The sequence below is a fragment of the Merops nubicus genome, unplaced genomic scaffold (assembly GCF_000691845.1).
Source record: "Merops nubicus isolate BGI_N331 unplaced genomic scaffold, ASM69184v1 scaffold2303, whole genome shotgun sequence".
NCBI lineage: Eukaryota > Metazoa > Chordata > Aves > Coraciiformes > Meropidae > Merops > Merops nubicus.
Window position 1 is genome coordinate 119118 of NW_008599367.1, and position 26663 is coordinate 145780.

The following is a 26663-nucleotide window of genomic DNA, read 5'->3' on the forward strand; positions in this document are numbered from 1 at the left end:
CTCACATTCAACCAAAATTCACAGATTCCCCATGTGCAATGAGCTCCTCAATTCAGACAAAAGAGAAAAATTAATAAAGTTCTATGTATGTATAGATGCTTCAAAATCAGAAAATAACACAGCAACAATGTAAAACTGGACCCAAAAATATCTCCAAGGAATATGCAAATGGTAATTCCCAGTTCAGTATGTAGACAGACATCAAACAGTCCATTCTGCCATGCCATCTGCTAGGCAGTTACCAACCCTGCTCTGTTCTTTATGCTATTTGTGTTTTATTTTTAAGCATGGAGCCATTCAATTTATTTTCAAGTCAGATAAAAGACACAGTGGTGAATTGAAATAAAAAAAAAAAGTAATTGAAAAGTGAGAGGGAAAAAAAAAACTACAAAAAAAGTCAAGTTTCAGATCAGTGATATGGAGAATTTAAAAATTACTTCTAAACACTTGCTTGAATTGCCTTCCAAACAAGTTTATATTCAGCATATACAACAAGTCATGAAAGCTTAATTGTTGTTTTAAAAAAAAACTTATTTAACAGAATAGTTAAAACATTTGGCAAAAAAAAAATGTCAGTCTATGTTATGGAAAAGAAATTTTGGGAATTATTCCTCTGTGTGCATGTGCACATGCACCTGTGTGCTTGTATGCATGTATGGAGTCAGAAAGTGGTCCATTAAAATATCACTTCAGACTATCAGCTTAATCATGAGCCAAATGGGAATATAAAAACTTCACCAGTACAACCTAGACAGCAGGAAAGCAAAGATACACACAGAGAACACAAAAGCCTCAGTCTGCACCATGCAAAAAATGGACTACAAAAACACTGCCAAGTTGCCTTCTTGGATCTGTACAAAACCTACAAGACACAAGAGAGCACTGTGTGATTGAGCTGCTCCAAACCTAGTCTGGACTCACATAAAATATGAGCACAACGCGGGCCAGCGTATGCGAATCGGCTGCAAAGATCTCTGTGCTTGGGGCTCCAGAGCACCCTTAGACCAGACCCATCTGTCCAGTTTGATGAAGACCTACTGGAGGAGATTGAACTGCAGAAATCAGAAAGTTGCTCAAGCTTACAAGCCATATCTGACCAAAACATCAGTCTGAAGGCCAATGCAAAAATCTGCGTCTGCGATGCACCACATTCACGAAGATACCCAACGACACATAAAAGGTCATCACTCACAGGTCATGTTGATACAACACCAGTACCAAGAGGATGAGGAACCTGCTTGCCCCTGTCCCAGGTTTTAATCTTTTCCAACTCAATAAAAACATTCAGTAATTTAAAGATCTGTTTCACACTGTGCGGTCACTATGGTGAAGAGAAGAAAGAGTTGTGCTACCTTTTATTTAAAAAAAAAACCTTTTATTTATTTAAAATCTTATTAAAAATACTACTGAGTTTGCATTTACTTTTAAAAACTCTAAAACAGTATTTATCTGGAATAAGCTAGAACAAGACTGAGAAAATCTTGTGACATTAAAAAAAGCCAAAGCAGGTGACTTAGAACAACAACTATTTTTTTTAAGGGAAAAATTCTAAGGCTAGTTCAAATGCCAAGTTAACTATTTGTTTATTTGACTTACTTTCAGAATATCTTGAGTTTCATTCCACTTGTTTGTCCACTCTTTGGTCAGCTCTTGTACCTAGAAAAGAAAATCAATAAGAAAAAAAATCAAAAATCACATTTCTTGTAAAGTCCTTAATAACACATTCTCAAAGAAGTACTAAATGTGTGTGCAATTCTTTCTGAAGTTTAATACTTCAACATTTGCAAGGGTACTGCTGCTCCAGCAATAAGTGGCAATATCTACAATATCTCTGTCTCAAAAAGGAAAATCACAGAATTCATACTTATAGTATAAAATTAACTGAAGGACAGGGACAGCCACTTCAAACAATAGCAGGCATTTTGAAAGAAATTGAATAATTCCATAAAGTGCTCCATCAGACCTACAAAGTCTCCTGCTACAGATTGATCCTTAGCTGTAACAAGATGACAGGTCCCTTCCCATGGCACAGGTAGGAATGTTCAGGCTAAAACACTCTCCTCCAGAGGATGGCATGCAAAGGAAGAAGCTGCCAGGCAGCCTTCAGGAGAGAAATTGAGCAAGGTTTGATGCAACTTCAAAATTCCACACTTGGTTAAGAGCAGCATATAAGTTAAAAGCTGCTTGCAAAGCTGTTAAAGACAAGGAGAGCAATGGGTGTAGTCCTGCAGGCCACACAAGCCCAGATGCTGGTGGCCTTCTTGGCCACCCAGGCACACTGCTGGATTATGGTCAGCTGTCTGGTGCCCAGCACCCCCAGGCCATTTTCCACCAGGAGCTTTCCAGCCACTCCTCCCCAAGCCTGTAGCATTGCACAGGGTTGTTGGGTCCCAAGCTCATGACCCAGCACCTGGCCTTGTTGAGTCTCATACCATTTGCCTCAGCCCATCAATTCAGCCTGTTCAGGTCCCTCTGTAGAGCCTCCCTACCTTCAAGAACATCAACACTCCCATCCAACTTGGTAGCATCTGCAAACTTACTGAGGGTGCCCTCATGCCCTCATCCAGATCACTGATAAAGATATGAAGCAGAACTGGCCCCAGTACTGACTCCTGGGGAACACCACTTGTGACCAGTCACCAACTGGACTTTAGCCACTGTCACTCTCTGGGCCTCAGCAACCAGCCATATTTTTTATCCAGCAAAGCATATGCCCACCCAAGCCATGGGCAGCCAGTTTCTCCAGAATTCTGTGGGAAATGGTGTTAAAAGGTTTACTAAAGTCCAGGTACACAGCATCCACAGCCTTTCCCTCATCCATTAAGTGGGTCAGCTTGTCATAGATGGAGATCAGGTTAGTCAAGCAGTACCTGCCTCTCCTAAACCCATGCTGACTAGGCCTGAGCACCTGGTTGTCCTGTACATGCCACACGATGGCACTCAAGAAGATCTGCTCCACACCTTCCCCAGCACTGAGGTCGGGCTGACAGAACACTAAGCTTTTGTTCTGGCTTTCCTACTCATCCAGTTGTCCATCTCATAAGTTAACCTCCACAGCTTCCATACCAGTAAAGGTTCTTCTCATTTCAGAGCCTTTGAGACTTTTTAGAAAGCAGTGCATACAGGGTGCTCCAGGCAGATTCACCTCAAAGCTCTAGCTGACTTGGAATCATAATCATGTTAAATGAAACATATATATCCACACACACCTTCACACTTTAAACCACCAGATTTCTGTGCAGGTATTAAATACATAGACTTTTAAAAAAATACATACACTTTTATTACTTGAATTCATTTTATCTGCAGAAAAGCTGGGGGAAAAAAAACCCAGCTATATCTCCACATTTGCCACCTACAGCCTATTTTTCTAGCAATCTTTGCAGATCAGTTGCAAATTAATCAAAGAGAACTAAAGAAATGTCTCTTATCTCCACCTGTATCTCAAGTTTTCAACCACGTAAGCACATTTTTCAGTGCCTTGTTATTATTCCTAGTGCAGCTAATTGGAAAGTTAAAACAAAAGAAATAATTGAAAGTATTAAAGAAAAAACATGAAGGTCTATCATAAGTCTATTCATCATACCAGAACAATTTTTATTCCTCAGAAACAATTTAAAAATTGTTCTTATATAAAGACAAATCAACTCATTAAGGAAAGCCACCATATATTTGTCAGATCATTTAAATATGGTGATAGAGTCTTTTAGATCTGTATAAACAAATTATTGCAATCATTCAATTATAAAAAAAGCTATAACCACTGCAATATCTACTAAGAATTTTCAGTAATTATGTCTATTATCATTATCACAAATAGTAATCACATAACCTCCTAATGAAGCTAACAAAAGACAATAAAATATGCTCAATATACTCCCCACACAGAGGGGCAACACTTGTGAGCAGGACAAGCAGTGATTAGTGTCAGAGCATGAATAACACACTCTAATTAGCATATAGCCAGCAGTTTAATTACCCAGCTACTCTTAGATGAAAGCTTTTCATTTGTGCACAAACATAACAACATACTCTGTGTGCTAACAGTATCATCATTCAGCTAAAAACTTTCTAAAACCTTGTATGAATAACTAAAACAACTAATTTTCAACTGAAGGCTCTTACTACAGTTATGGAGATCCTACTGTAATCATTGAATACAACACAGTAAGGATTCCTGCACAAAGGTGACAAATACATTCCTACCAGAAATTTGGCTTCTGTAGAGGCCTGGAGTCTACTCTGCAGCTAGTTATGGTTCATATTATAACACATATTTTGTCCATTTTTGTCAAGAAGTTTGTTTTTAATGTATCATTTCACTGAAAAGTGTTTCAACATACCTTTAAAATTCGTATTATCTATAGGAATCCTGACTGATTACTTGGATTAAAACAAGATTCCCAAAGCAACACATTCACTCTCTAGTTAACAATAAAGTTTTCACCAGTATAAACCTTAAAAAATAGTGGCTTCTTAATCTCTTTAAATTGTAACAGTATCATCTCTACATATGATTTGCACCTTCTTGACAATATTCACAATTAAATATTTGCTGCCATGTAGCTGAATGATTCCAAATACTTTCCCTGTCCTCTCCTAAAGTAATACTGTTTTTTTCAAAACAGTTTGCATTAGCTTTAAAAACAGGTAAACATATAGAAAAGAATTAACACTGTGATAGGACAGATTAGAGAAATGAGAGTACCATCACATCTATATTCTTTTGGACCCTGTGAGTATATCCAAACTGTCTGGGAATTCTTCCCAGCCTCTACACTGGGCTGGATTATTACAACAACTTGGTGTGAGGCACACTACCAAGTACAGCTAGATCTCAGACCTTCCCCCCAAAATACAGCTAATTAGGCAAAGAATATATTTGTAGATACCGGATTTAAAGACTGAAATTTTCTGGAAACCTACCCTACAACACAAGTTATTGATTACTTGAGAGCATAAGAGTTGATCATTTTACCCATAAATCTTCTGCTGTATTTGCTAAACAATGAATGCTTTGTTTGTTACTGGTTACTAATTCCTCTGATCTAGTGGCTCTCCCCTCTCTATTCTAGTTAGAAACATACTTTCTTTGTAAGGCAAGCTGGCCTGGGAACAAATATTTTTATTGAATAGAACTGTTATATAAATATCAATTGTATCATTTTGTTCTTAGTTACTAAGTTACCTTATGTTAGTAGGGTAACAAAATCACAATTTCACACAGTTTTTTTGTTTGTTTGTTTGAAAAAAGCACCAAGGCAATGCTGTTGGTGGATGAAAACTTATTTGTTTATCCAAAAAAAAAAAAATCCTGAAATTTACCAACACTCTCACACCTAGATCTCACCTTTTTCCCTTTTTTTCCTCTTTAAAAATTGTTTTACAAAATTAAAACTCACCCTTGCTTCATTCTGCTGAAGCTTTTCTTCCATACTTAAAGCTGTTGGAGAATCCAAGAGTGCAATCTAAAAATGTAAAAAGTAAACACTGTCAAGCAAAAAAAAGAGAAGAAAAGTAGTAACAATTTCTGGCAGTATCAAAGGAAAGTAATGCAATTGTTCTTTTTTTATTATTTAGGATGAAATATTTTAAACTCCATTATGCACCACTTCACCTTGAAACACTGTAAACAGAGTAATCAAACCCTTGTCAAAGCAGAATTTCAAATAAATCATTGGTTTGTGAGTACTCTTTTCATTCATTGTGTATACATACAGTCACACGTACAGATACAAACCCAACACAAGTTTATAATGGGTAAGTCCTGATACATCTCTCTTTACCTTTTTGATAAACATGAAAATTTATTTTGCATCAATAGTTAACCTTTTTGCTTCAACACATACATATATTGCTTATCTTCTATTAATATATATGAAGGTAGCTTGCCTTAGGAAAGGAAAACTACCATGTAACATGCACACACACAAGCAACTCATCCTTATGTGACCTCCTCACTGAATCCAGTGCTACATTTTGGTAACCACTATCTTCAGTGATCTACAGAAGCATTTGCAATACAGTATTCTGAGACTATTGCAGAAAACCACAAAAGAAATTATACAGAGATTTATATTCTACTGTGCATACATAACACTACCTGCTGTTTTACCAGCCATCACAAATTCAATTAAGTTAAGCAAGTTCTTTATTGTCTCCCACATAGCCATCTATCACACCCTGCAACTGAACCAGATATATTTTGTGATATCCACTGTTTTACAGCTTGGAACTAGGTCAAACCATTAGATCTTCAAAGGGGTCCAAGTAACCTCTACTTTACTAACTCTAAAACAAACCATATTTGAAAATTAAATTAGTTTTCCCCTCCTAAAGACTACAGGACCAACACAAATATAATAGAATAATTCAACCCCATAGTTTTCTAATTTTTTGTAACAAAACAGAAGTTTCCACTTCAATCATCTACGATGCCTATTACTGCTTCCAACTGTGGTCCCATCTCTTTTTTCAGCAAATGTATTCTAGAAGAAAATCTAGCTGAAGTACTAGCCTTCTATTAAAAAAGGTCTATGCTGAACTGACATTTCACATTGCACAGCCCATCTAAAATAAAATCAGATCGTTCTAGAAATAAATCTGAAGTATTATTTCAGATACTTCTAAATCATATTTGCTCAAGTATGAAATCTAGCAGTCCCGAGGGACATTATTTAGAAGAGAAAACTGGCCTGAGCCAATTGCATGTTCCTTATTGTTAGCTTGGTTCCACCATCCTGGAAACAGAGGAGAAATTCAGCCTAACTGAGCTCCTGCAGCAAATGTTTATAGTGACTAACACTGAAAGAAGAATCATGCAAAAGGGAAGTACAGTGTGACATGTTTTCTTACACCATCACTGAAAAAACTTTTCCATATTTAGCATGTTACATGCTGTCTAATGGACTGTTCAGATGCCTTCATACTCCTACATTTTTAGATTTACATCTTAAATACTTTATACCTTCTACTTCTTTTAAGATAGTAGATGAAGTGCCTCTTCAGCCCAAGTTAGAGCCAGGAAATATGTTACTGCTCAGTCTCCTTATGCTGTGGTGACTAACTGTTCCAACTGCACACTGCAAACAAGCTCTGATTATATTAAGAGAAAGCTCAAAGCTTTGGGATGACAATTTTTCCCCCCTTATGTTAAAAGAGGTAATCTACTGGCCATATGGAAACTGATTCAATCAGGAAAATAATATTCATTCATAGCCTCACAGAGCTTGTTTACTCAAATCAATATAATGAAAGATAATTATCTCATTACATTCTAGAAATAGATGTTATAACTCAATGAAAATTACACATAAATTTCAAGTAAAGCTAACCTGATTCCCTTGAGCAAGCAAGGCTTTTAAACGGGCTATTTCAGCTCTCAGCTCACGGATCAGTTTGACGTTAGGATCCTCATTAATAGTAGGCTTGTTGATGATGTTTTTGGCTCTATTTGCATAGCGAAGTGTGCTTAAAGTTTCTCCGTAATTGACATCAGCGGGTGAAATAGCTAAGGAGAGGAGATCAGAAAGAGTTTATCCAGCACCATGTCTTTCATTTAGTAAAGTTAGTTTATATTTTACAAGTCAAATAAACTTAACATGGCTGAAGAAACAGAAACATATTATTAACCAGTATGGCTACAATCTGTTCCAGTTCTTCACCCAGCTCCAACACCACAGAACCTAGCTTAAGTAAGCATTGCATTAGAAGACTATCAGAACTATCAGGTCCAATAATCAACCTTTGTAAAGAAATCTTGCTGTCAATTTAACATTTATATTTACATTCCTCTGATAAACATCCTATAGGAATATTTTACAGGCTTTTTTCCAATTCTTTTTTCAAGAATTGTGGGGAAAAAAGCTCAGTATTCTGTACATATCAATGTAATCAGTGAATGGTAAAGTAATTTCAGGTTAAAACCACAGTAGGGTCAGTCGAAGTTTTGAAGCAAAATTAAACAGCATCCCAACAAAAAGCAGACATGAAAACCAAACCAAGAGAAGAGCTTCTATAACCTTCAGACCTAGTTGTTCTGCTGAGCTGCAGGCATCTGCTAGCACATGGAATTGTTACCCTTCTGATGCACCAAGATAAACTATTAGTATTTTTACAAGTAACTTAACCTGGAAAAAGAAAATGGAGTTAAAGTGAAAGTGCTACTGCTATTTTTCACTTACTTTCCCTAACAACATCCAAGATGTTCTCAATGTAAAAGGTAATTACTGCATCCATACAGATGAGCATCAACAGAGAGAACACCAAGCAGAAATGATGAAGGATCAGAAATCTTAATAATTAAACTGAATAAGAAACCCAGAGAATCACACAATGAAAACACCTGAAAAAAAGTAACCAAAATATTCTGCCCTTCCTCATTCCTTCAGCAGTAATACATATTCTTTTTGTGGTAGAGACTTGCTGGAATTAGGGGAGATGCACTTGCAGTAGACTGTACTCCCCCTAGTTCACTCTCTCACTTGCCTACTTCATCTACTGTCTCCTCTCCACTACTCAATTATTCTCTTTCTGAAGGGATGTTACAATACATTACAGAAATATGACAAATCAGAATTGGAGGTATTTTTATAAGAGCCTTGTTTGAGATGATATTCTTGCTTTTTTTGTGTTTAGTTACAGAAAAGGCAGGCCACATGTACCCAGACAGCTTGTCAGGCTCTCTTTAGGCAATTCAGCCATATTACCAGTAGAGTTACTGCTGGAGGAAAGATCAACCATCAGGGCTCTGCCTAGCAGGAGCATCATTAATAGATGAGGAAGTAGCTGAAAAAGCAGCTGGGCACTGTAATCATTAGTATGGGCTCTGAAAGCTCACTCTACTTCTAAAATTTCCCAATTGCTTCTGTCAAAAAAAAAAAAAACACCAAACCACAACTCTCCACACCCAACCATGCAACTGAAAGAAAACATCAAGAAGAAAGGTGCCAGCATGGTGTTACTTAACCAGTCAGAAGAACAAAACAATCTGGTTCAAGATCCACTTTTAGAGCTACTATCATCAGCCTGAGGAAAGAAAGTGGCATGGATTCCAGTAACAGCCCCAAAATCATGCAACTATGAACTGCTAACCAGGGAATTTGAGTGTAACAAAGCAACTGAAGAACCAGAATTTGATTCAATGCATTTTGTTCCCTCGATTCTGCTCTCCCATCATTGCTAAGGGAAAACTGTATCAGACTGCATTTCATTTCAGCTAGAAAGAGAAATTTCAGAGCTTCTCTCCTCTTCACACCCTACATCTCTGACACCCAGTCTTCCCCTCCCTTTATACAATTTGTTGAAAAACCTGCAACACGTATGCCATAGGTGTTTAAAACAAGTGATCCTTACAGAGCTTCTAATGGGCAAAAAGGAAACTGCAAGAAAAGTCTGCAAGATGACTGATATAAGTAACTCGTTTACATCAATACATCAGTATTCACTAGATACACAAAGCTGGATTTATTTATCATTTTTTTACTGGGGATTCGACCTGAAGAGAGGTATAAGGGAAGTATCAGACTTCATCTAGGTCCAGGTTTGAGCATTTATGGTGAGCAACAGAGCTGTCTGGAATGGAAATAAACCTTAAGAAGGCACAGGAGCTATTATTTGAAGTTGAACTGTTCAGATTAGCTAACCATTACACTGTGCACGTGTCAAAGAAAGAGTGAGGCAGATGTCAGAGCAAACCCAAGCAATTAAGCACACGTATTTGGATGATCCTTACTTATGCCAACAAACATCCAAGAACTGTACACAACCCGCATGCCTTGTTACATTTGTGACCAAATACCCAGCCAGTGATGTATGCACCAAACATTCTGCAGCTGAAAATGAAGATCTCAAATTCAGGAGGCATACCCACTAGTGTTCATGACATGACTAACAAGACTGCCCCCCTAAACACACTGAGATCCTACAAGCTTTTGCTGTTGGAAGGCATATTCTGCAGAGTGTAGGTAAGGGCAGAGCTCTTCTAAAACATTCAGAAAGAAAGAAAACACTAATACATGTAAACAACATTCTGCCTTAACAAAGCATCTGGACTCTCAATATTGACAGCTACTCCTACTAAGCATGAACTGCTCTGGAAGCAAAAAAGTAATTTAAAAACACTTACTGGCAATCATTATAGTTTTAGAGTTTCCTCCTAGGCTATCTTTTAACAGCCAAGTCAACACAGAGTCCCTGTAAGGCACAAATACTTGCTTCTTCTTTGAAAGAGAATTTGTTGCATCCTGAGATAAATCAGCTGTGATGTGGAGGTAGGGGGAAAAAAAAAAAAAAACACAACACAATAATTATGGATTTTTATTCATTTTCAAAAAATGTTATGTGTTACTATTTGTGTAAGTAAAAATGAACAGAAGTGAAAGTAAATAAAGAGAAAGGTACTTAGTGACTAAAAAAACCCTGCAAAACAGACAGGCACAAAACCCAGAGACTTACCTAAGGCAGAAATTACATTTCCCAGAGTAACCAAAGATTTGTTAATATTCCCTCCTTCCTTTAGTCTAACCCCTGTGGCACCGGTGGCATCTGCTCTCTCACTTCCAGCAAGATCTACCAAATGAATCTTGCTAACAGTTTCACAAGGCATTTCAGAATCAAATTTGGCCTACAGAATAGAAAAAAAAAAGAAAACACAGAAAACAGCAAAGAAAAGGACGTTAAGCCATGAAATTCTGAAATTCTACTGGATGCAACTTGGTGGTCCTTTTCATGTCACAACTGAATTGAACTTGTTTACAACAGCAAAGCTTCAGAAGACAGATGTATTAGGGGTGCCACAGAAAGGTATTTTATCACTAACTGCTGCATAACTCCCATGCAAGTGGTTACTACTTTAAATTGTAATATTTGCACCTTTCTAGACACTTATGCACATGCACTGACACCTGTGAATCGGTATTTACATGATGCACAGTGAATATGTGCTGCATTCATTTCAGTAAGCTTTCAACTTTTTATTATACATCTAGCTTTCAACAAGCTACAGCATACACAGACACACTGACACTCAATTTCTCCCCCTGTCTCCAAGTTCAAATAAGTAGCAATTGCAATTTTAATCTATGATTTTAACTGAGGTCCCCCTCCAAATTTTCTTCTTAATTCATATAAATCAACTCGGATTGTTTTGTTTCAAATTTTCTTCTACTTTTACAGTTGAATAGCAGAACAAAACCTTTTGCTGCTTGCCTCTCGTCCTATTCTGAGACACTTGCAATGAGCAGTTCATCATTAGTGAACAGCTGGTCCACAAGATTTTGTGTGGTTTTGGAGGGAGATGTGCAAAGTTCTGTCAGACAAGTGAACCAACTCTGTTACCTTCTCTTCATCGAGCAGGTTATCCATGGACTGTCTAAAAAGCCCCCCAAAAGCAACAAGAGCAGGAGCCATTAAGAAAGGAGTTTACCACATATAAAAAAAGATCACAATGCTCTGAGTAAACATATTAAAAATATTTAACCACTAAATCAACGAATACAAATATGTTTCCAATAGTAACAAATGAAGAGTCAACAAGAAAATACTCAGAAAACATTTCTATACTTTACAATTTGGGCCACGGAGACAGTTTTTTTTCATAATTCTTGGATAACACCACAGTGTAAAAGGCAGCCTGTGTTCAGGTCTGGCTGAAGTCTCACCCAACATGCTCCTCACCCACTCCTGTCACAGCAGTATGGTGAAACACGCCAGTGCTGGTTGCTTCTATTCAGCCTGAACTCTCCATAATCATCTCTCAAAATCTACTAAATACCATTTTAAGTAGTCACATGACACTGTAAATGTTAAAGACTACAATCACAGATAAATATATTTATAATTCTCCAAACAGCATTTTCACTTTTAACTTTAACTATCACAAGCAAACAGCACAGTCACTATCTCCCCATACTTGCTTATTTTTTAATTATTCATTAATAATATCATTGATTGTAAACACATATATTAAGACAGAGGTGGTTGTTTTGTTACCTGAGTGAAGTTGATTGTGAAAATGGCATGGGACCTGCTACTGACATCATTCATTCCAGTGGCAGCCGTTGTTCTGTTTATGTTTCCTGCATCCATAAGTTCTTCTACATCAGTATAATTTTGCACTAAATGTTTAGACAAATCTACATAAAAGCAGAGTGTTACAGTATGCTCCTAAGTGCACTTGACTTTCTTCACAAAAAGATTCAAATTACCCTCACTACTGCAAAGTACTGCTGCAATTAGTGTTTACTGTCATCACTTAAGGAAAGGAATGAGGCCTCATGTGAACAATGGAGAATTTACACATTTACAGTAAATTAAGAAAAAATATGCAATATTACTGAAGTGTTTAGTGCAATAACATAAGCATAATCCCTCAAGAGACATGAACCTTCCCTCACAGAGGACAGATTAAGACAATTAGATCCTAACAGGTTCTTTCCATCTATATATTAAACACTTAGAAATCACAGTCAATACATTCTTAAAACCAATTGCAACTCTTAACATTATTTTAAAATGTGTTATAAATTTACAGACAAAAACTGTGTATGTATATTCATCTTAGACTTGGGAAAGCAAATGGGGATATAAAATGAGAAGCTATTCTCCTTTAACTTTTTTATATCTACGGAAAGCACTGTATCCATCATTATTTGTATTTTAAAAGATAAAAATGCCCTATGCAATTAGACATGTCATTTTAGAATATAAAAAGGTAATAAAATATCCAGTGCAAAACACTGAAAGTGTTTTTACCCTCAACATATGGCCCTTCTTTTGGATGTTCTCGTATTCGTAAATTATTAGTTTTTGATGACTTCCGTCTGAGAAGATCTCTCACACGTTCATTATAAATTTCCAGATAACTAAAAGAAAAAGATTAGAAAACCACCGACTGATTCAAGAGTCTTAAAAAAAAGGACAGCCATGCTAACACAGTTTGAAAGCAAGATGCCTGCAGAAGCAAATGGATCCAAAGCTGGATTAAGAGAGTAACGACTACAGCGTACTTGTATCAGAAGGAAAAAAGCCAAAAAGGCAAGAAGCAAGTACAACAGAAGCAGATACTAGCAAGATCGAGATCTCCTAATGTCAGCCTGAAGTAAAGGGTAAAAATAAGGGAGATGCTGTCCAGAAGCAAAAGCATTTTCACTACCATTTAAATAAAGCAAAATGCACAGCTGTTGGATTGAAGTTCGAAGTATTGTGCATTTTGACTATGCCTGCCAACAAAAATCAATTATAGGACTGAGGCCAAGCATGGAAAGTTATTTGAAAAACACACTTTTTTGAGAGATAAAGTGAAACAAGGTTGTTATAACCAAAACAAGCTTGATAACCAGCAAAGTATTAGCACACTAAGACCTACCTGACCTCTGTTCGAAAGGATGCCTCATTCCGCTTTGTCTTTTCACTTATTTTGCTGAATAATCCTTCACAAATTCGAGGTATTAAACCTGCATCCCCCTGTAAGAGCAACAATTCTTATTTCCAAGACTATTATACACATGCACAACGTATTTTGAAAAATACAACCCAAGAACACTAGGTTGAGAGTTCCAACATCCAGAAAAAAGCGGGGGGCGGGGGGAAATCAAAACTTTTCAAGTAATTCTGTCTTGCCCTTTAATTTAACTGCAGTCACCTTGGCACTTCAATCCTCCTGTGTGTGTTGGAACACATATACTAGCTCCAGCTCTTTGCTATCAGGATGCATTTTGCCCCTCTCATTTAGTTTGAATAATCCCGACTGTTTTAAGGCAGAAATTGGCTCCTCAGAGTAACATATGAGATGCTTTATTTCAACATTATCTTTTCTAACTTCTTTTTCATTTCACTATGAACCTGGCAACATCTGCAGAGAATGGGACAAGAGCTACATTCATATGTCCATGAGCCATTCTCATTCAATCCCCCAGTCCCCAGCTCACAGTCCTTCCTCTCTTGAAAGACACAGCAGGTCCTCCGGATAAATTAACATGCAGTAACCAAATTAAAACTACATTCACCGTAGCCCACAATGCAGCCAAATTAAATTTGATATTCAACTTCTGAATGCTCAAGTCTGCAGTCAAAGAGTTTTCATGCATAAAGTGTTCAGTCAGTTTAATAAAGCAAACTGAAAAAAAAAAAACATATTCCTTCTCACAGATCCCTACGGACTACGTGGTTTGCTAGCGGGGTGGCAACTATCCACTATAGGGTCCTTGCCACTTCAGCTAACACAGCAGCTGACAGCAGCAGGATGTCATCTTCTCACAAAGAGTTTTCATGCATAAAGTGTTCAGTCAGTTTAATAAAACAAACTGAAAAAAAACATATTCCTTCTCACAGATCCCTACGGACTACGTGGTTTGCTAGCGGGGTGGCAACTATCCACTATAGGGTCCTTGCCACTTCAGCTAACACAGCAGCTGACAGCAGCAGGATGTCATCTTCTCAGTTAAGTTGGCACAAGAGAACTGAGCCTCATCCCAGTGAGGCTGCTGCTCCACCACTGATGTCAAAGACATGTCAGGCTGCAAGGCAGCGTCTAGAACCGCTGAGGCACCCAGACACTCAGCACACAGCTCTCCTCTTCCCACTGCCCCAGGGAGCCCCTGTGGCAGCCCAGCAGAGAGGCTGGAAGCCCAAGCCAGAGTTCTCCCCAGCAGCAGAGAGGAGCAGGAGAGTGCCATGCAGCCTAGCTGCACCACTCCCACTGAGTCTGACTAGGTAGATGACCAATGGAGCACACCTTCTCCCCGTCACTCCAGGAGGACAGCAGCTAATGCCCCTTCAGAGCTGAAATGAGTGAACAGGGCTCCCAGGAGCCAAGGGAGAGGACACGTATATACAGAGGAGCTTTGGGCTCAGTGCTGCAGACTCAGAAGTAGCTTACAAAACAGTCTGTCAGCTACAATTTGCCTCCAGCCCAAAAACGCGTTAAGAGATGGGATGCGATGGACTAGCTCTAATTCTACGCACCAATGAGGCAAGAAATGTGCTTGCTTAGAGTTAGGGGCCTTGTAATTAAGCAGGAGGCAAATTAGGACAAACCAGACCAAACATCCAACACCAGTATAGCCCAGACACTCATGAGTTTGTTTGGTGGGATTCTACAGATACCTGGAGGCAGGATAACACAAAGACAGCAGATCACCCTGCCACAGACACTAGCAGGGCAAGTGCTCCATGGGCAAAGATGTCTCCTTTTCTGTTCTTTCAAATAATAACCTACTTTTTCCTTCTATCATACCTAGCCCTTCACCTGACTGCACCTTGGCTTAAAAATAATAACCCCTAGATAAATGGAGAAACTTGCAGCTTAATCAGGCTTTTTTACTGGGGCAGATGCCTTTGGTACCAGAGCAACCTTTCCCAGTATGTATCAATCTCTTACCTCCAAAGCTTCAGGGCTCAGTGTTAGAAATGCACATAGACATGTTTTAATTTTTTTTTAAATACAAGAAGAGGAAAAATACTTTTCTTTCATCTCATGCCTGGAAACACCTGAACAGTTTTAATTAAAGCTTAAGGAAAAAAACATGAAAGATCCATCACAAAGTTTTAGGCAAGTCATTAGTGTCTGACATAATTTAGAAACTGCAAAGAGAGTCTTAAAATAGGAAATATTAGCTCTAATTGAGTAACCTCAACCATGGCAAGAGAGTGATGAGAAAGGAAGAACACACAGTTCCCAGCATATTTTATCTGTAAAATGTACTACCTTACAGACTGTATACTCTTTATTAGAAACTATATTTAAATATTTTCTCCTGTTTCTCCCCCTACAGCTCCAGGGCAGGATCAACTATATCTTTGACAGTTTTTGTCTGGGTAACAGAGCTTCCAGTCATGGAAATCTGTAGAACCAAAATAGGCAATTCACTCCGGAGCTGAATTTTCTCATTAAAAGCCTCTTTTCCTTCTGTGCTAGCTACCCAGATAACTCCTCACTGCCATTTAAATGTACTGTTTCTTACCCATCTACCTTGGACACAGGGAACAAATTATTCCCTCCCTTTCTGCAGCAGCCTTTCACATCCTGTAAGCTTTTTCTTCCTCCACAGCTTTGTCTTTCTCTGCTTACACAAGTCTGACTTGCCTGATAGGTCATATTTTATAGATTGCTGATCATTTCAGTATCTCTGCTCAAGACTTATTCTAACTGGTCCACATACTTCTTGAAATGGTTGCTGCACACAATATTGCAGAATAAGCCTTCTAGAACCAAGAACAGCAGATTTTAAAAAGCAAAATGTGACTAGAATTGTTACTTTTTATGAAAAAATAGGGAAAAAAAGAAAATTTCCAATTGAAGTTTTCTGATGGTACTGTTGTCTCTCTGACAGGGCCATCAATTTTCAGGCATTTAACTTGGTGGCTGAGTATATTTTACATGTTCTGTACAAAGCCAGATTAAAGTATTTATGTATCATGGCAAGAAGATTAGACCTTTATTATTGAATAGTGTCAAACAAGTTTCAGCACCTATTCATTTGCACAATGTCTTGATGATTACGGTCATCAGGTATAGTGAGGCAGTCTCATAAAGATGTCACTTTTATCAAGTTCTGAAATAGAAATCCACATCTAGGTCATAAGATCTTTTCTGGTTACAAAAGTCTATTCTGCTTTACCATATTGAAACTAAACATAAAGATACTTATTCCTGACAACTGAAGGAAAAAGATTTACAGCTAATTTACTCTCCTAAGCTAAAGGAGGTACAAAGTGGCCAAACTTACTACATTTCAAAATAGTGATCTAAGGAAGGACAAGTGGCAATATTGCCCTTCTCAGTTCTGCTGGGAAAAGACATGATGTATCCTTTTCCCCCAAGGATTAAGGAATGAAACCTGTAGAGGCTGCCTGCCAAAGAGGTTTCATCAGTGATCCCTTTTAAACTGCTCCACTCCCAACAGTTTAGTGGGTTCTTTCTGTCTTTGAACAGCCCTGGAGGCAACTCTAAGAGAGTACTCCCATCCTTTACTCACGATCCACCAAATACTCTTCCTACACCATCCTCTTCCAAGGTCTTCACTGCAGTGCTCAACAGGACTTAATCCTTAAATTTTAAGTTACCCTAGACTCTCAAAATGGTTTGCTGAAACATACATTTAGCTACCTTTATCCTCAGTTTCTACTCCTTCACAGCCTTCTCTAAACAGGGGACAAGGACCTATTTTTATCTTCTGACCCTTCAAATGAAATCTTAAAAACCAGATCCATTCAGAAACACCTAATCATTCATGTTCTCAAAAGCAGTATTTTTTGTCTCAACTTGGACATAGAAAAATCAGCAGTAACATTCTAAATTTTTGGTTCTGTTACTGAACAAAAATTATTGCTTTCTGTCCAACATAGCAGAGCATCACTTAAAGACACTTCTACCAACTGTAAATATCTACCTATAAAAGAAACAGCTTCTAAAACCTCCAATTACGACCAGAAGGTAAGATACATGGGGAGTCAGTAGCATACAGGCAAGATCAGTAATAATAATTCCATAAAAACATGGTGTCTTAATAGCATAGTTTCTAGGCATTTCTAGACTGTAATGCATCAGTTTCTCTAGCAGGAAGCTGTGGGAAACCATAGTGAAAGCCGTGGAGACAGCCTGGTAAACAATATCCACCTCTTGCCTCACATCAAGAAGGATTAGGGGAGACCTTATTACCTTGTTCTGGTGTTTAAAGGGTGGCTACAAAGAAAATGGAGAATCTCTTTTCACAAGGTGTCAAAGCAAAAAGACAGGGGGTAATGGGTACAAGTCACTCCTGGGGAGATTCCAATTGGACGCAAAATGACAGTTTTTTCAGAGTGAGAACAATCAGGGACGTGGTGAATTCCCCAGCATCAGACACTCTAAAGATTCAGCTGCAGAGTGCTGGGCCATCTTGTCCAGACTGTGCTTTTGCCAAGAAAAGCTGGACCAGATGACCCTTGAAGTCCTTCCAACCTGGTGTTCTACAATTCTATGAAAGCACAACCTACCGCATTTCCCATCATGGTGTAGGACTTCCCAGATCCAGTCTGTCCATATGCAAAGACACAAGCATTATAACCTTCAAATGCAGATTTAAGCACGTCTGTACCAAGATTTTTGAAAACCTAAAAACAAAGAAAGTTATTTAAGACAATACAAGCTTGGGGAAAAAAGTTGTCATCAGTCATCAGTCCAGAATGGCATACTAAACAATAAACTAGCACAGTATAAGCTATTGGCATCAGCCAATGATATTTATTATAAGACAGGAAAGTGGTACTTCAAACAAAATACCAAATTTTACTACCATATTTAGTTTACAGCACTGCAACAGTATATTTTCTACTTTTTCTGTCAGAGAACTACTTGACATGTAGACAGACAAAAAACTCTACCTTTTCTATAGTTCCAATTTCTTCCAGCAATCTCAGACACTTTAATTCACTTTTCCTTACTGCTAATACCTACCTACTTTTTGTATCTTTGCCAGCTTGCCATGTTCTGCAAATATCCAGCCCCTTCTCAAAAGGAAGCATTTCAGTGATTCTGTCCATTTCTTCATTTCTGTTTTTGGAGGGTTTTGTTTGTGTTTGGTTTTTTTGCTTTAACCATGGGTAAGAAAACAGCTCATTTTCTACACATTTCCTCCCTACCTGGATTTTTCATATCAATGCTTTTTAGTTTGGCAAACATGGAAATGTGTCTTAGATACACTAAATGACCCTCTTCCATCTGCTAGGCTCTTCTCTGTTGCCCTCAACATTAACAAACTGGCAACGATCCCTCCTCCACATCCCTTAATATGGGCGTCTGTGCTGCCCTGACAGCTTCAGCTCTCAGCAGATGCCTTCATCACCCTCCTCTGCACTACTGGTTCCAGTATCCCTCCTAGATTCCTGACCTTGCTTATTGTTACCCCTCATTTCCACCCATACTCCAACTGGCCCAGGAGTTACCCTTGATGCAGTATTGGAAATATGAATGTTCAATATGGGAAAATATTAATCTGGGTCTCCCATTCCAGACATAATTTTCAAAAATCTCATAGATGCTTCACATAATTTGGCTACTAGTCCACAGTGTACATGGTTTAAATTAATCAATGTGTACAAGTCATTATTAATAGCAAATGGCACATGCACAGTACAATAATGCTACTCCTCCCTTGAAGGAGTGCTGAGTAATTGCTTTAATCATTAATTCTCAGTCACAAGCATGTCTTTGGAATACTTAACATGACCTTCCCTTGAGCAAAGAAGTTACAATGCTGTAATCACTTACACCTCTCAAAGAGGGAGAGTATAAAGATCACCTGAAGTACAATTGCCCTTTCACTTGTCATTTGAAAAGTAGCATCTTAGCTGAATCCTCCCCCCAAGTAACTGCTCCTTTACTTTCCCCCCCCCTCTTTTCCCTTTTTGTATATCCAAGTTTTTTTACCTCAACATCTGGACCAAGTCTTTTTGTGCTACTTTTTGACTGTGCTTTCCCTTTTACATATGTGTGTACTTGGCAAAAGATCACGTGAAGTACACTTGCCCTTTCACTTGAAAAGTAGCATCTTAGCTGAATCCTCCCCCCAAGTAACTGCTCCTTTACTTTTCCCACCCTCTTTTCCCTTTCTGTATATCCAAGTTTTTTTACCTCAACATCTGGACCAAGTCTTTTTGTGCTACTTTTTGACTGTGCTTTCCCTTTTACATATGTGTGTACTTGGCAAAGGGATTTGAGGGAGTACACAGGACACAACACAGTGGTCTAACACACACGTTAGAAGGCAAGACATTGTTAGGTTGGGACTTTGTCAGAACCAAACAGCTGGGACACTGGTTTGTTAGAAAAGAGTTATAACCATCAACATTCTATTTGTTTCTCTTCCAGGAGTACGAACAAAGCAGTTTGATGGTAAATTGCCACTCCTACTCTAATTTTTTTTTAATACTACAGCATATTTGTATCTATGAGGCATATTAATGGAGCATGCAGTATTAGACAGACTTCCATTTATTATTTTTCTGCCTTTCAAATGGAAAAAATATAACAATCATGAACAAAGCACACTAGGCAACCGCATTACCAACAATCGAGATGAATTTAATTCCATGGCAAGATGAATGTGAATGAAAAACACCCTTCTTCTATGCCACTGGTGCAGTAAACTGGAAACTCTGCAGCTACTTGATAAGAGCTTAACTACAAAGTCTTCCAATTAAATATGAAATGCATAACACAGGCAAAACAATAGTTGGTGCAGCATTTGTTTAGAAATTGCACTCCCATGGTTTGAAAACTCCGTTTGTTTTCCATGAGCTGCACACACATTGTAATTAAAACAACACTTGACACAGGGACAATTTTTGTGGCTGAGCAAGAGAGGTTAGAATTCTTGCCAGCAAGGATAAAGGAGGCAGACTGGGGTTGTGGGACACACTGTAATAGCAGAATATTGAACATGGACATCTAAGCCATGTTTAGGATTTATTGTTAGCATCCTATTACTACAAACCATAAAGCTCAGAGCTTTTAAAAAAAAAAAAAAAATCATTGCTCAAGGTTGCTGCAGCAATTCCTATATGGGCATTTTAATTTATTTTTTTCTATAAGCTCCTGACACAGGCAACTTATACTGATCTTGCCCCAGCGTGACCCACTCTGAAACGGAGGCAAAATGGTACCAACAAAGAAATATTCAAGGAAAACTTAATTTACCAGATATATGTGGGAAATGGACAACCACACAAGATACAACTTGGATATCCATATATATTAATTCAAGTTTCCTTTGCAAATGGCTGTTTTAACAAAAATTCATTTCACTTTTTCACAGCACTTTTCAGATTCTGGAAAAAACCTGCATAGTAACAGCAACAGCCTAACACCACAAGGGACACTCTTCCTGGGATTCTTCTAATGAGGTCTTGTCTAACACAGCTTTCCATCAGTATCTAAAGTCAGGGAAAGAAACAGCTACCTAAAGGATCCAAGAATTAAATATCCATAAACCTAAGCCACAATTACTGCTCAAGAAGAATTTCTTTAACTGCTTTGATAGTACATTTTGCAGACTTTTCCAAATATGCTTTCATACATCACCCATTACATGCAGAATTATCACAGAATTATGTTTCCATGAAAGTCAGTCATATTAAACTGAGACCCTAATCAAGCTCTATAAGCAAACTTAAGGCAATTGTTGTGTCTGCAGAACCACAATCAAAATCTCAAGCTTCAGATAGAATCCGAGCAGAAAAATAAATTATCAAAGCTACTTTAATTATAATAAATAACTCTCTGCATGCTCAGTTTAAAGCATTTGCTGAAGTTCTAGTAAAGCCATATGGCCTGAACTGCCTGCTTAAAAATCATCCACAAGAAACTCAGGTTCCAATCACTGCACTCAAATATACTCTTTCTTGAATTTGCCACAGTGCTAAAGCAATTATGGTATTTCTACATCACTGCCCAAATCAATGTATACTTCTTGATATTTCAGAGAATATAGCAAAATTTATTACTTGAGAGCACATAATCCAGAAAGTTAAGAATATACACGATCAAGTGTTTGGATTGAAAACTAACAACTCAGTGAAATTAAAAAGAAGTTCTCAGAGGAATTAAAAAAAAGAGGACCTACCACTTTCATTTGATGGTTAAACAGAAATTTCAAGTATAAATTCCCTATCAAACAATTATAGTCATTATATACAATGGCAAAGCTTGTCCTTCTCAAATACTTAAAATTGGTTTCAACTTACTGGTTTTCATTATTAGTTTTAATTCTGAAGCTTTCTAGGATTAGCCATATGAGTATCCCTGGGTTTGGGGGTTACAGAATATATGAGGTACATACCAGAAAGTTACATATCTAACCAGGATACAGTATATTGGGAAAACCCCTGCATTATTTTAAGGCAAAAGAAATACTCCCACTTGATGCCCACAGCATCCCAAGCTCCACAAAACCAAAAGTGGTGATAGCAATCACAAAACACTTGAATAAATTTATTTGGTGATGTGAAATAGCAAAAAGGCTCAATGTTCACATGAAGTGTGAGGTCAGGAAGGGTCTGTCTGTTCATCTAAATAGTGTCCATAGCTCCAAGTGTGATTTTTCTGTTCTGAGTGTGCAGGAAGAAAAGCAGTTTTGTCCTTTCCTAAGCTGAATACTCAAAGAAGAACCTTCTTCAGGGTGTACCAATTTGGACCAAATACCCACTCCCCCCTTCAATCAGATAAGAAGAGTATATCTGTCTAAGTGAATTAAAGATACGTGCTTGTTTCCCAAAAGTAATGCTTTTCACCAAAAGCTTTTCAAAACCAAATTCAGTGCTGAGAAGTTTTCTAACTTGACCTTACAAGACAAATGAGACAAGAGAACTACAAAGAAGGCTTTTAGCATCCTGTATTAGAAAACACAACACTTAATGTCAGGAAAGTTAAAAAAAAAAAAAAATTATAATTCTCAGAGACCAAGGGAACTTCTGAATTATACAAAAAGCACTTTCAATGGAAAGAAGTTCAAAAAAAGCTTTTAAGCCAATGAAAACACAATGGGGAAAAAAAATCCATTATTAACATTCACAAATCCTACCATTTCTTGACAAACAAAGCTGGGACTTTTACTGTCTGCTGAGAAGTAGGAAAAATCATAGGTAAATGTCTTAGTCCTTTCTCGTCCTATGTCTCCAGTACTACCCTCTGGCACCTGTGTAAAAAAAAGAAAGAGCTGGTACAATCCATCCTGATGAAGTAATCTAAAACATTCTACAATAAATAATCAGAATGCAAATTTAACATAAGGCTACAAATATTTAGAAATTTATGACAGGTTAGCCTATTATTCCAATGACAGTGAAAAAATTGGCAGTAGACACACCCTTTAGCAAGAAGGATAGTCATGTTACAAGGCAGCACAGCAGGCATTATTTGAATTTTTAGCTTACTGCTCCTAACACCACAGTATATTATTGTCACAACAGTTACATTCAGTTAAATCAGCTCTGTATATGAAATTCAGATTATAGTAAGGGATTATTCCTATCGATATAATTAATAGGAACCACAGAGACCTTTGCACTCTGAACAGCGTTTCAGTGTGGAGTCATAAATAAAATGGTGTTCTACTCCTGCTGCTCAAGGCTATCATCATGCTCAAGACATGACAGCTAGCACTATATTTCAGCAATATTCACTGCTATCTGAATCAGTCTAAACAAACTACCCACTGCAATTGCTTTTCATGTTTGTCGTTGGAAATGAGTTTGCAAAACCTATTTGCTGTGCATGATTTCTCTTGCTGAGAGAAATGTTAAAATATACCATCAAAATATTATAGCAAGTGATGGGTATTTTGAGTTTAGTTCATTTTCATGAGAATTCCAGAAGACTACTTCTACAAAAGAAGCAACAGTTTAATAGCTACCAGGCACACACCTCTCTCCTATCACTAGCTTCCATCTTCCAGCTAAGTAATGGCCAGAATGATAAACCTTAGAAAAAATCTGAGATACAGCCTACAGAGTAGTTTTCAGACAAACACAGTGCATTAAATTAACAGCTTAACCTGTTTAGAGTATTACTTCAACACTATATTTTAAAAACTAAGGGCTCTTCTTCACAGTAAAGAGAAGGCTCCTGTGTCATCCAGTCATATTTTGGCAGCTATTCAGTTAGCACTTTCTTTTTTAAATAGTGTTTACTCACCTTTAAGTTTGTGATTGTCGTTTTGTTTTTTTCCATTGAAATAATAAACTTTGCATTAAGGTCTTTCTCCCTGGGGGGAAAACAAAGAAACAACAACAACCTTCAGTATGTTAAATAAAACATGCCACAATCATCCACAGTCATATTCCATTCAACAGGTTGCTTGCCACAGTCAGTTATCATGTGAATTCATTTTTCTTTCATTTTTTGTTGTGACCAATGTTTATTTATTGCTATGGGATATACTTTAAGTACTCGGGCTTGTCTCCAGATCCCTTCATCTAGAAACAGAGTAGCAGCAGCTTGGGGAAACCTGCTTCAGAAGTTTGACTCTGCAAGTCAATTAAGTGGTTTGTTCTTAATTTGAAGTACTCTGATCCAAAGCCCAGTGAAGTCAATTATGTGGCTCTAAGGAACTGCAAAACAGAACATTACAAGATAAGCCCCAGCCTCTTACCACCATCAGCTCCCATTTACCCAGAGAGCCTAGGTAACAGGAACTAAATATTTAAACCACAAACCCCCAGTATTTTAACTTAGAAATCAAGTAGCCAACATATTTTTTGGGCTGTTATGCATCACAGTGGCTCAGGAGACAGCCTCTGCTAGCAAGGGAGTGTCACAAAGGTTTGCTGCTTCCCAGAAAAGGCCAAATCCATGAATTAAAAACAAGAAGCCTGATTCTGCAGCAGTGTTTTCAAGCAGCTGCATCTACTTCACTTCAGCTTTCTGTTTTCAAACCTATCACGAAAAATTGTTAGCTTAGTGTCTAACACCAGCATGCATCAACCTGCTTGCTAGTGATGAGATTTCATTGTAGTTAGTCAGAAGAGTAACACAGGCTGCTCTTGAATGACAACCTTGAGCATAACATCTCCTGTGTTATTAAAGACCTGCACAGGAAAAGAACAGCCAGAAGAGGAAGGCTGCTATATACACCACACAAAACCTCACCCCCTAAATGCTAACAGACACGCCTGTTCCAAAACCATCTGCTAAGTCACCTGACAAACTGGTGGGTCCAACTGGTGTGAAGGATACCAGAGGGCTTTAAAGCAACAAAATGCTGCTTTACCAGACTGCTGAGTATCTCAGCAGTTACTGGCTATCTGCCTGCACCAACCAGAAATGAAAACAAGAAACATCTTCCTAATAACAGGAGACCCAAGCTCAGGATTTTGGTGTGATATTCTCTTCCTCGTGGTGCACTGGATCACCCAGCTATATGTTCCTCAGCTGACTGTGCAGCTACCCTCTATTCCCATCCAGTTTTCTAGTAGAAACTCTAAAGAAAAGCAAAAGCCACTTTTAAATCTACATGAATGAATAAAGATTAGGCAAATAAAAGTGCTTATTTAAATATCAACACATTAAATTATTTTCTAAGCTGATAAAATATATAATTGTAATAATTACAGCATCAATTATACAACTGAATTGAGATCTACCACAGAAAAACATTAGAGGCATGCCATAGGAGATGCCTCAGTTACTTCCATGTTCATCCTTAGTAGTTTTTACTAAGTCTACACTTAGACTGATAGACTAAAATACAGCTATAGGTAACAAATAGTAAAATGGAGAAGCTTCCAGTGATGGTTTTTTAGTAGGAAATGGATTTGGGGTACGCAGCAGTGCAGCCTGTGGATGGCTACCATTCATCCTGCTTCCTCAACAATCTCCACCTCTCTGTAACTATTTGCTCAGCAAAGGTGTAATAAACAATATGGCCCAATTTAATGATCTATCTTACTAGAAAAGTTTGTTTCAAATATAATTTGTAACCTGCTTCCTCGAGGAAGTTTGGAAGGACTCCAGGCAGTAAGGAGTTTGGGCTGGATTTACTGCTTTTTTGCCTGGATTTCTTCATGTTAGAGGTATATGAAAGGAAATAATAAAATATGTTGGTACTTTCTTTCCCAGACCTAGCCAGCTCTCTATATTACAAAACCTAAAGCTGCTCAAAAATGGAAAAGTCGTACAAAATGTTTAAGTCTAACATGCATAGATCAATTACAGAAGATTCTAAGAATTAAAGCTACAGTCATTAATTTCCGATAGCACTGATAATAATACTATTTCAAAAAAGTATTTCAAATAAGGCCTTGTAAAGCATTAGCCAATAAAAAAACTCAGACATAGAATTTTGCAACATGCATATATCAATTACAGAAGATTCTAAGAATTAGAGCTACAGTCATTAATTTCCAATAGCACTGATAATAATACTAAGCATTAAAGTATTTCAAATAAGGCCTTGTAAAGCATTAGCCAAAAAAAAAGTCAGACATAGAATTTTGCATTTCTGTAAGGGAAGGGATATGGACAGGACAACCTCAAAGAGCAATCAGTAAGCCAGCCTGAGAGAAGTGAAAAGACTTAACAGGGATAAAGGCAAAAGCTCAATTTTCGTATGAGACAGCAGAGTATAATTTATTATATACATAAAGAGTTTGAGAGAATCTCATAAAAAGCAATTGCTTGTATGATGCCAGTTATTTCCAGGCACTCTTTCAATGCAGCTCAGCAGGGGTTGAGTCCCTTTCAAAAAGTTTTGATTCTAAGTTCCACCTTCATGAAAGGGTCAGGCTGCAAACAACTGTATTGAAGTGTTGGGCACCCTTCTGAGAACCTTCAGGGCAGGGAGAACCCCACTGCAACCAGCTGCTCCCCCAGCATCCATAGGAATCACTGGCTCTACCTCAGCCCAGAGACAAGCCCCAGCCACTAACCAAAGACTCTGCCCCCACAAATTCCACCCCCCTTATCACAAAGCAACATAAAGGGCTTGGCTGCCAAAACTAGTCCACAACTAAAGCTTTGATGATCTCAGGAAGCTTCCTTCACCCCAAGCCCAGTCTGCTCACACCAGGGCCAGCCTCCAGGCAGTTCTTGCTGCTGTTTCATACACCACGTGAAGTTCCAGGATCACAAGGGAAGGAATTTTATAACCCGTGATCCCATGGCCCATAACCAAACTACAAAGTGATCA

The 26663-nt window shown here is 37.9% G+C and overlaps 1 protein-coding gene across 1 annotated transcript in view; it reads right to left on the reverse strand.

Moving 5' to 3' along the window:
• KIF16B (kinesin family member 16B) overlaps positions 1 to 23741 on the reverse strand; it is a gene marked incomplete at its 5' end in the record, with an annotated part of 121923 nt that extends 98182 nt beyond the window's left edge. The window contains 11 exons of the mRNA XM_008937337.1: positions 1597 to 1656; positions 5403 to 5468; positions 7335 to 7510; positions 10127 to 10258; positions 10456 to 10624; positions 11992 to 12134; positions 12754 to 12863; positions 13367 to 13464; positions 17977 to 18093; positions 22560 to 22673; positions 23672 to 23741. Of these exons, the coding sequence (XP_008935585.1) occupies positions 1597 to 1656; positions 5403 to 5468; positions 7335 to 7510; positions 10127 to 10258; positions 10456 to 10624; positions 11992 to 12134; positions 12754 to 12863; positions 13367 to 13464; positions 17977 to 18093; positions 22560 to 22673; positions 23672 to 23741 (1255 nt within the window). The remainder of the gene's footprint in view (positions 1 to 1596; positions 1657 to 5402; positions 5469 to 7334; positions 7511 to 10126; positions 10259 to 10455; positions 10625 to 11991; positions 12135 to 12753; positions 12864 to 13366; positions 13465 to 17976; positions 18094 to 22559; positions 22674 to 23671) is intronic.
• Positions 23742 to 26663: the final 2922 nt, after the last annotated feature.